Genomic DNA, 10,420 nt, shown 5'->3' with positions numbered 1-10,420 from the left:
GGTGCTGGGCACAGTGCGTGGTTGGTGCTGGGCACAGTGCGTGGTTGGTGCTGGGCACAGTGCGGGGTTGATGCTGGGCACAGTGTGGGGCTGGCGCTGGGCACAGTGTGGGCTTGATGCTGGGCATAGTGTGAGGTTGGTTCTGGGCACAGTGCCGGGCACGGTGTGGGGTTGGTGCTGGGCACAGTGTGGGGCTGCTGTGGAGCACTGTGAGAGCTGTTCAGCCCTGTGTCAGGGGGATGCTGCAATAGGAAAAGGGGATGTGGGGCCAGGATGGTGCCTTGGGGATCAGACACTGGGATAAGGGGTGTTGTGCCTCTGAGAAGAGGTGTATCTCCTGTGTTAGTTGTGGCATGTTCCTGGCGTTAAACTATGTGGAATCACCAAATATCCTGAGCTGGAAGGGACCCGTGAGGCTCATCAGTCCAACTCCTGCCCTGCACAGGTCATTCCCAACAATTCCACCCTCTCCCTGAGAGTGTTGTCCAAATCCTCCCTGAGCTCTGTGAGGCTTGGTGCTGTGACCACTGCCCTGGGGAGCTGTGCCAGTGCCCAAACACATACATTTGTGGTGTCACTCTGAGTGTTGTGTGCAGTTTGGGCACCACAATAGAAAATGATTTGAAGCTGTTGGCATCCAAAGGAGGGACACGAGGATGGTGAAGGGCCATATGAAGAGTAGCAGAGGTCACTTGGACTGTTCATCTTGGAGAAGAGGAGACTGAGGGGAGACTCATCAGGGTCTTCCTCATGAGAAGCAGCTCCAGTCTCTGCTCTCTGTGACCACTGACAGGACCTGAGGGAACAGGAGGAGCTGTGTCAGGGGAGGTTTAGGTTGGATATTAGGAAAAGGTTCTTCCCCCAGAGGGTGTTTGGGCACTGGAACAGCTCTGCAGGGCAGTGGTCACAGCCCAAATCCTGACAGAGCTCAAGGAGAGTTTGGACAGTGCCTCAGGCATAGGGTGCATTGTTGGGGTGTCCTGTGCAGGGCCAAGATTTGGACTGGAGGATCCTTGTGGGTTCCTTCCAATTCAGGATATTCTGTCATTCTATGACAAGTGCCATGGTTGCAAAACTTTCTTCATGCTCTCAGTAATGTAGTTTTTACCTTTGGGTTGATCAGAGTTGAGGGTGAGACTTGCTCAGGGGTGGTGAGTTAGGGAGAAATTTGTCCTGTCATCAGGGGCCTCACATGTTCTCCCTGGTATCTCCTAATTTATTGGAGCCACATGCTGAAAAATCAGCCCTAAGTCAGTGAGGAAACCCTGTGACGTCCAAGGTGGGATCTAGGGAAGCAGAGGGGGTCAGAGGTGACACCTAAACAGAGGCTCAGGGCCTGCTCAGAAGGACCAAAATAGAACGAGAAATGGTTGGATAAAGGACACCGTCTGCTGTTCTGGATTGTGGTTTGGACAGCCCTTGGCAAGTGCCTGCTTGGATTTGTTTAGTGGAGACTGGTAAGAGCCTTTTTTTTTCCATCAAGGGCGCAATATTTAGACTCCTGTTGGATGTTGTCTGACAAGTCCAATACCTCTGTATGAACATTCCCTCAGCACTGCAATCTGTGACCAAGCTAAGATTTTCCTTGGCAGATGCGTCCAGCAGTGATCCTGACATCTACCTAAGCCTCACTCAGCCTCTGCGTTCTTTCCCCCTTTCCCTTTTTTAATCCTGTGCTGGGGCTGTCCATTTGATTTGTGAGTCCTTTTCCAGAGCTACATGTGTTCTGAGGGAGCATGGTGGGAAGGAGCTGTGGCTGCTGTGTTTTGGGAAGCTGGAGGACAATGTCAGCAGATTGTGACTGTACACAGAGGAAACAGGGAGAGAGACAGCTCGGCTGGAGGTGGGGAGGGTGTTTGTCCTCCAGGTGACAGGTGGCAGGTAGGTTTGTCATCTGTCACAGCCCCTGCTTCTTCCAGAGTGATGGAAACTGATGGAAACGACTTGGTCATGAAGTAAATACTCTGCCACGCTGGAACTTGGCTTGTTTAGGTTTGGGGAGTGGTTGTGTCAGCCAGCTGGTGCAGGAGAGGAGCTTGTCATCAGTCACAGCACTTGGTTCTTCCAGCGTGCTGGAAAGAGTTGGAAATGACTTGGGCATGAAGTGAATCCTCTGCCACGCTGGAACTTGGCCTGTTTAAGTTTTGGGGAGTGGTTGGTGGAGGAGAGGTGCTTACAGGAACCTTTGGGTGTGCAGCCCTGCCTGAAAGCTGGTTCAGTTGGTTTCCTTGAGATAATAGTTGGAGAAACCCCCCCCAACCTCTTCTCACTTCTTAGAACTCCCTTTTGTGGAGGTGATTTGGAAGAGGCCAAGCACAGTTGTACCTTTTGCTTCAGGTTTAAATTGTGGAAGAGCTCAGTAGTAAAAAATTAAATCAAAATGAGATGGGGAAAGAAAACCCCATTAAGTCCCAGAGTTGTCATGTGGGTCGTTCTTCTTTTTAACTGCTGACATAATGGACAGTAATGAGGGAAAGATGGGACATGGCTAGGGGTGATGAGAGTGTGCCAAGTGATTCTGCACTCTGAAAGTTCTTGGAACTTGCACCTGTAAAAGGACATTCTGTCTTCACCTGCCCAGTTACAACATCATTTGACAGCTGATCAGTCCTGTGTGCTCTGTGCCGTCAGTGGAGGTGTCATTTCATAACGTGAGAACTCTTGTTCCTGTTCTGCTGGTCTTTAACATGAAAATTAGCTAAAAACATGCAGGAATTCAGAGGATTTTAGAAGGACAAACAGTTCTGATCACTGTTGGAGCTTGTAGATGCCCGAAATGCTCCAGCACATTTGGGGTGCAGGTGAGGGAGTTGAGAGCCATCCTGCTCAATCCAGGGAAAAGAGATTTTCACCAAGCTAATGAAGAGGGATATGAAAGAAGGAAAAGGCTGTCTCTTTAATTAAACAGGCAGCCATCCATAACCATCCCTCTGTAGCTTCTCTCTCCTACCCTGGTTCTTTGGAGCTGTAAGAAGGATCAGTCTGGTTGCAACAAGCAGCTTGAGAGCATTGTGTGGTGAAGAGGTGGGAAGAGAAGGATTCTAATGGCTAAGGAAGACTTGGATTCCTTATTGAGTGGTAGTTGTGGACCGATTATTCCAGCAGCAGGAGCCAGGGATGCTGGGGGGAGTATTGCAATGACTGGCACATACCTGGGATGCTTCTGCCCTCCAAGGTCCTTTCACCTCAATAATTTTAGGAGAAGGAGTGAGCACACTCCTCTGCACTAATTGGTGAAATTAGTATGTGTGACGGAGCCAAGTAGCATCCTGGATGCTGTTCAAGCCATGAAATTCCCAGTGTTGTGCTGAGTCGTGGCCAGGAATGTTTCATCTCTTCATCAGGAAAGCTTGTCCTGGCCCAGGTACCTCCAGGAGCAAGTGTGCACCTTGACAGAGGCTTCAGTGTGTCCTGAAGGGTGGGACAGCTCCATCCTTCCCATTTCCATCTCATCGGGGGGCAATCTGTCTGGTTCTTGGTCAGGCCAACTCCTTGGGATTTAATATCCTCGTTGGCACAGGAGTTTGGTCTGTGGCAGTTGATGGGATGATGGTTCAGTTGGATTTTGATCAGAAATTCCATGGCTGGCTTCAGATTCCCAAAGAATGTGCCTCTACAAGCTCAGGGAATGAATCTTCCAGAAGGAGTGGAGTTTCCCTGCTCTCCAGGGATCACAGAGCATAGAAGGAGTTGAGGTGATGGACAAGCTCCCAGCCCACAAATACTCTACTCCTCAAAGTGACTTGGAACACAGACAGGGCAACTGTTGTGCCAAGTGGAGGTTTATTAAAAACACCTAAGAGCTGCTGCTTTTTATTCTGACCTGGATATGGTTTGCATCCAGAACAAGTGGGACAGATGCTCAGGAAGCTGATTACATTAGTCCCTGTTTTCTACAACAAAGGGAGCTACAATTTGGCTTTAAGACATAGTTATTTTAAGCCATTTGATTTCAGTGTTCACTCTGCACCGTGCAGAGATGCACTGGTTAGTTGCAGCTTTTCTGAGGTGTTCTTAATGATGCTGAAGATTTTGAAGGCCTTGTTCTGCACTGGAAAATCACCATGTGAGGGCAAACTTGGGCTCCTGAGCCTGATTTAAACGAGCTCTGCAGAGTGAAAATGACAGACTTCATCTATCCACGCGCACAGATTTGTGTCTGCAGGGTAAGCTGAAATGTTGGCAGCATAAGGAGCTGCTGCCCATCACCTGCCAGCTCCTTGTTCATGAGGAGAAACTTCTGGATTCTCCTAATCCCAAAATTTCAGGATGCAGGCTGGCCTGCCTTCCTAGGGTAGATTTAAGGTGGGTATGTTTGCCATGTTCCTAGAGAAGAGGAGCTGTGCTGAGCTCCAGCTTAGAACCAAACCCTGCCTGTTGCTTCATGCAGCAGTGGGAGCACATGGAGCAGCTGTTCTGTGGGTTTATATTTGTCTCTCCCAGAGGGTGGAAGCTCTCAGAAGGCACTATAAATGCTTTTAAAGATGTGTGAACAGAATCTGAGTGCTACTACTGCACTCAAATACAACACGTTCAGCAGTTCCTAGGCAGGGTAGGACTCCAAGGCAGATCCACGTCATCGAGTCCATGTGCAGGATGTGATTTTAAGGATCAGGGGCAGATCCAATGGGTTGTTTTCTGTGCAAGGGGCATGCTGGATTCTGTCCAAACTGCTTGGGGTTTAGTTATTCCTTCCAAATATATGCTTTCCCTAAAAGAGGCAAGGCAGCAAACATTGGAATGGGAATGCAGGCATCCACAGGGAGCCCTCGTGTCCTCGGGAAGCAGCTCCTTCCTGGCAGCAGCAGGTGGGAGCTACCTCATCATGAGCTAAGGGATGTGGTGAGGAATACCTGGATCATCACCTGCTGGTGACTGCTCAGTGCTAGTGATCTTCCATCCCTTTTGTTTGGATCAGACTGAGCCAGTCCGTGGGTGTTCTGAGGTGTGCCTCCAGGCTGATCGGCATCACTCAGCGAGCTGGAGGTAGCACAACAAACCTGATAGTTGATAAGGATAATAAGGTGGTGCAGATAGGCTACATTACATTGCTGCAATTAGCAGAGGAACTGCTGGGTGTAGAAGTGATGACTAGATCCAGGGATTCCATCCCTCCATCTGTGGCTGTATTGTTGCCAGCTGGGCATGGCCAGAGAAGCTGGTTGAGGCTCCATATGTTTCAGTTGCCCCTGAGTTTGCCTTTCCAGTGGTGCTTGACTTGCCTTTAGCAGCTGCTAAACTGTCGTGCTTGGAAGAGGATTGGAATTCTGGCAGGCAAAAAACGCCCTGGGCAAGGGAATCGTCTCTTGCATGTGCAGTGAGGTTCTGTGCCAGATTAGTAAGGAGAAACTTGGGAATACCTGTTCTGAGATTCATGGATGTGCAGTGATGGGGAAGCCTGAGGGAGGCAGTGAGAAGAAGCTGTCAGTGTTGGCAGAAGAGTTCCAGCTTGCTGCAAGGTGACAATGAGAGTGGTTCCATGTGGCTGTGTGGGACTGGGAGCAATCCGTCAAGCAGTTGAGGTGGCAGGAGGAAGTCTGTGTGCAAGTGCACTGTTGTGAGTCAGGTGACTTCTACCAGACATCCAGGAGGTCATAGTTTTCCTACTACTGAAAGTACCAAATATATCTGGGTTGGCAAATCAAACTATCCAAAACCTTAACAGCTGACGGAGTGGCAAGTCCTGAAGTTCACATGGCTTCATTTCACAGGATGCTAGGAATTGGCTTGTGGAGTTACTGCTTGGAATTGATCTGTCAGTGCTTGTGCACAGGGGTTTGCAAAATGTGCCTTGGTCTGTGCTCACCCAGCAAACTGTTTTTCCAGTGGTCAGCATGAGCCATGGGGATGAAAATGGATTTCCAGGGGGAATGTGGCAGAATAACACCTGCACCTGCTTAATGAGGAGCTTCCTAACTTTGTTGCTCCCAATGTGTTTTTCTTGCTAGGCTAAAGAAATCCTCACGAAAGAGTCCAATGTGCAGGAGGTACGTTGCCCCGTCACCGTCTGTGGGGATGTCCACGGCCAGTTCCATGACCTCATGGAACTCTTCAGGATCGGCGGGAAGTCACCAGACACAAACTACCTGTTCATGGGAGACTACGTGGACAGAGGCTATTATTCAGTGGAAACAGTGACCCTCCTAGTGGCATTGAAGGTATGTTTTGGGGAGAGATTTGGGGCAAAATGTGTTTTGGGGGAATTAGGAAAGATTTGCTTCTACTGTTGGCTTGAGCTCAGCGGGTGTAAATGGATACGTGCCAACAGACACGTGCTGGGAACAGAGCTTGTCTGCTGTCTGCAGTATCCCATTACTGCTTCTTTCCATCCTGATGGTACAGTTCCTGTGCTGAGGAAGTGTTTTCCTTGTCCCCCAGGTGCGCTACCCGGAACGTATCACAATCCTGAGGGGCAACCACGAAAGCAGACAAATCACACAAGTCTACGGCTTCTACGACGAGTGTCTGCGCAAGTACGGCAACGCCAACGTCTGGAAGTATTTCACAGACCTCTTTGATTATCTGCCACTCACAGCTCTAGTAGATGGCCAGGTAAGCCATGGATAAAGAAAACTTTCCATTCCGTAGAGCTCTGCAGGATGTGTTGTCAGACGTCCACATGGACAGTCCCAAACAAGCTCCCTTAAGTCATGCTCTGAGGGTGAAATGGCTCTAGTTGTAAAGGAGTGATAACAGAGTTAAAACCAGCTGGTTTGGAGCTCGTTCTTCCCTTAATGTGCACATAATGGATTGCTCTTTTCTTTTTTTCTGGGACAGATATTCTGCCTCCACGGTGGCCTCTCTCCATCCATAGATACACTGGATCATATCAGGGCTCTGGACCGCCTGCAGGAAGTTCCACATGAGGTAATGGGAAAGGAAATGCTTCAGAAACTTAAATATCTGCTGGTAGGGAAATGCAAATGTATCCTCACACTGAAATACATTTAAACACATGGTTACACATGGGTTATTGCGTTTCCAAGAGCTAGAGCAGACGAGCATTTGGGCAAAACACACACATGTCAGTCTGCTGTGGTTACAGCAGCCTACAGGAGGAGAGCTGTGGGGATCACAGCTGTTTCCCACAGAATCACAGGAATTTGGGACTGTCACACTGAAACAAAGAACAGTATTTGGCAGGGGATGGTGTTACTACCTTCAACCACATCACAGACTTGGTTGTGAACTGACACCCACCCTGTGAAACCATGTTGTGTCGCCATCCTTCCTCCCCAGCCAAACCCTCCTTCTGTGGTGACTCACCTTGTTCACCACTTTCTGGGCGCCTTAGATCAGGACTGAAAACCCACCTTAGGAGCTCCTGGGACAGCTGGAAGTTGTGTTGGAGTGGTTGGGGCTCGTGAACGTGTGTTCAATAAACCTGTGTTGTGCAGAGAAGGATGTGCTGGCAGTCTTGTTACTGTAAATAAAACGTGTTTCAAAAGTGACTTTTTACAACCATCTTGACAAGGATCTAACCAAGAACTCTCCGTCTTTCCCAAGGGTCCCATGTGTGATCTGTTGTGGTCGGACCCGGATGACCGTGGCGGCTGGGGTATATCTCCACGTGGTGCTGGATACACCTTTGGGCAAGATATTTCTGAAACATTTAACCATGCCAATGGTCTCACACTGGTCTCCCGTGCTCACCAGCTGGTCATGGAGGTAGGGCAAGTACTCTACTAGCTGGGGCTAGCAATGCAGAGGCCAACTGGTGTCTCCTCTGCAGCACCTTCCACAGAAGGGAGTGTGTAAGCTGACACTGAAGTGTCATGCAGGGAAGTACCAAAGAGAGGCTTTAATCAACAACAGACAACATAAAATTATGGTGCCTTGACCTGCAGTGTAAATAAGGGCATGTCCTGCCCTTTCCAGGTAAATTTCCCCCTCCATGTGAATTGCCAGAGGGACCCTGTCACACCCCGTTTATGGCAGGAAAAATCTCCTTACACACTGACTGCTCCACTTGGACTGCTGCTGCATCCAATAATACTGAGATGTGGCAGGGATTAAGCCATTTTTGGCTGTCAACAGGCTATTCTTGGATGTCTTGTTGGAAAAATGCCAGGTGGGTCACTGGAGCAGATGTATTTTTAATATCTAGTGCAGGTAGATTCCTTGACCAGTACCGTGTGTCCGAAGTCGCTACATCCAGCAGACAAATGGTCATTTGTGGTGCATGAAAGCTAAAGGTATCCCTAAAAATATCAAGGTTTCCTTGTGGTACAATCCATAATTTGTATGTAAAATGGGTAAGCACAGGAGTGAGGAATGGATGATCTGTAGAGTTCTTGAAGCTGGTTTTGTCGGGTACCTACTGCTTCCTCTTGTGGTAGAACACTTGTTTTGAAATTAAACTAAGTCAGTTGGAAATCCTCAGAGGAATCTCCTGTTTCACAACTGCCTCGGAGTGTTTCAGGCTTGGAGAGAAGCTTCAGACAGGCTAAGGCTTGAGGTTTAACAAAGACCTTTTCTTTTTCTCCTTCTGGCAGGGTTATAACTGGTGCCACGACCGGAATGTGGTTACCATTTTCAGTGCCCCCAATTACTGCTACCGCTGTGGGAACCAGGCTGCTATCATGGAACTAGATGACACTTTAAAATATTCCTTGTGAGTACCTGGGCTGTTCTCCCTTCCTAACTAGTCTGTGAGCAATGTCTGATCCTTTCCAAAGGGGTTCTTCCATGAAAAGCCAGCTCAGGCCACTTTGGAATTAACGTTGTGTGCTCTGCCTAAAAATAAGCAGTGAGTTAAGCTCCTAAAAGCTCCTCTTGGGTGGTGCATTATCTCCTCTTCTATCTGTCTGGAGAGTTGGAGCTTCTGCAGTTTAATCCCTCTATTGCCCAAGCTTCCTGGAGAGAATAAAACCAGATGGATTGATTATTTTACTTTTTGATAGCACTGAGCTCTAGAGATGGGCGAGAGGGTCTGAGCTTCACGTTCAGCTATGCTCAGGTAAAAGCAGCAATGTGCTGCTGGGTGCTGCTCACTCTGTCAGCAGCAATTCAACTAATTGATGAGTTTCGCTCCCATAAATGCTTGTTTTGGGACCTGGAATGTTTTATGTGGAAGCAGCTGGGATGAGTAAAGCAATAGGAGAGCAAGTTTAGTTACTATTGTGGCATTGGTCTGCTCTGGTGAGATTCCACCTGGAAAGCTGCATCCAGCTCTGGGGTCCTCAGCACAGGAAGGACATGGACCTGTTGGAGTGAGTCCAGAGGAGGCACCAAGGTGATAGGGGGATGAAGCACCTCTGCTTTGAGAAGCGGCTGAGAGAATTGGGATTGTTCAGACTGGAGAAGAGAAGGCTTTGGGGTGACCTAGTTGTGGCCTTCCAGTACCTGAAGTGGGGGGGTGACAAGCAAGATAGAGACTATTTACAAGGGCATACAGTGCCAGGACAAAGGGGAATGGCTTCACACTGCCAGAGGGCAGGGTTGGATGGGGTATTGGGAATAAATTCTTCCCTGTGAGGGTGCTGAGGCACTGGCAGAGGTTGCCCAGAGAAGCTGCGGCTGCTCCATCCCTGGCCAGGTTGGAAGGAGTTCTGAGCAACCTGGTCCAGTTAGAGTAAGATGATCTTTAAGGTCCATTCCAACCCAAACCATTCTCTGATTTGATGAAAATACCTTGTGGAGGAGGAGAAAATGACCCCTTTTCCTTACCCACAGCCTCCAGTTTGACCCTGCACCTCGCCGTGGAGAGCCTCATGTTACCCGTCGTACCCCAGACTACTTCCTATAAGCCTCTCCCAACCTTTGCAGAAGGAAGTACACCTGGCATTTTAAAAGAGCAACAATACTTACACGTTTCTGTGAGAAATCAGGGTTCGTCTCAACTTCAAATGCCCATCATGGACCAAAATGTGCCATACAGAGGACGAAGAGCGTTTAGCACAACTTGAGACTGAATTCCTTACGACACTCTCTCTCTCTCTCTCCCATGCCCATCAGCCCAACAGTCAGTTTGCCTGCTGTATTTGTAGTCATTGTTTTCTTTCTGGACTGTTCAGAGAGGAAAAGGAAACTCTTAACAACACTTCATCTCCTTTGATGCTTCTTTGTACATTTTTAGTTCTAGTGTTTAACTGGCATGAATTAGAGTTTGTTTTCCAGGGAAATGCACACTAACTTCATCCCCCATCACTCTATTTTGTTGGAAAGACAGCTCGACTTAACTGGAGAAAGGAAGCGATTCCTGCTTGGGAGTACGTTGTCATAGCCCAGATAAAACCCCTTTTTAGCTCTGTTCCCATTCTGTGTTAATCCTGTCCTTTTTGGTTGGTTTTTTTTTTTGGTTGGGTTTGATGTTTTTTTAATTCCCCTCTGTCCCCTCTGTATATTTGTCCTGAAAGTGCTTGCAATCCTCCTCGCTGTACCCGAACCAATAAACTCGCCGTTGTCTGCCCCAGCCCGC

At 48.6% G+C, this 10,420-nt stretch overlaps 1 protein-coding gene across 1 annotated transcript in view; it reads left to right on the top strand.

Annotated features, from left to right (window-relative positions):
- Positions 1-10,414, top strand: part of LOC103806196 (serine/threonine-protein phosphatase 2A catalytic subunit beta isoform) — a gene marked incomplete at its 5' end in the record, with an annotated part of 10,749 nt that extends 335 nt beyond the window's left edge. Inside the window, 6 exons of the mRNA XM_009078877.1 lie at positions 5,949-6,158; positions 6,379-6,552; positions 6,778-6,867; positions 7,507-7,668; positions 8,496-8,614; positions 9,676-10,414. Coding sequence (XP_009077125.1) covers positions 5,949-6,158; positions 6,379-6,552; positions 6,778-6,867; positions 7,507-7,668; positions 8,496-8,614; positions 9,676-9,748 — 828 coding nt within the window. The remainder of the gene's footprint in view (positions 1-5,948; positions 6,159-6,378; positions 6,553-6,777; positions 6,868-7,506; positions 7,669-8,495; positions 8,615-9,675) is intronic.
- Between the last annotated feature and the right edge of the window lie 6 nt (positions 10,415-10,420).

The sequence above is a fragment of the Acanthisitta chloris genome, unplaced genomic scaffold, assembly GCF_000695815.1.
Source record: "Acanthisitta chloris isolate BGI_N310 unplaced genomic scaffold, ASM69581v1 scaffold14887, whole genome shotgun sequence".
In the NCBI taxonomy this organism is placed as follows: Eukaryota; Metazoa; Chordata; class Aves; order Passeriformes; family Acanthisittidae; genus Acanthisitta; species Acanthisitta chloris.
Note: the sequence above shows the minus strand (reverse complement) of the source record. Positions and strands in the feature narration are given on the sequence as shown.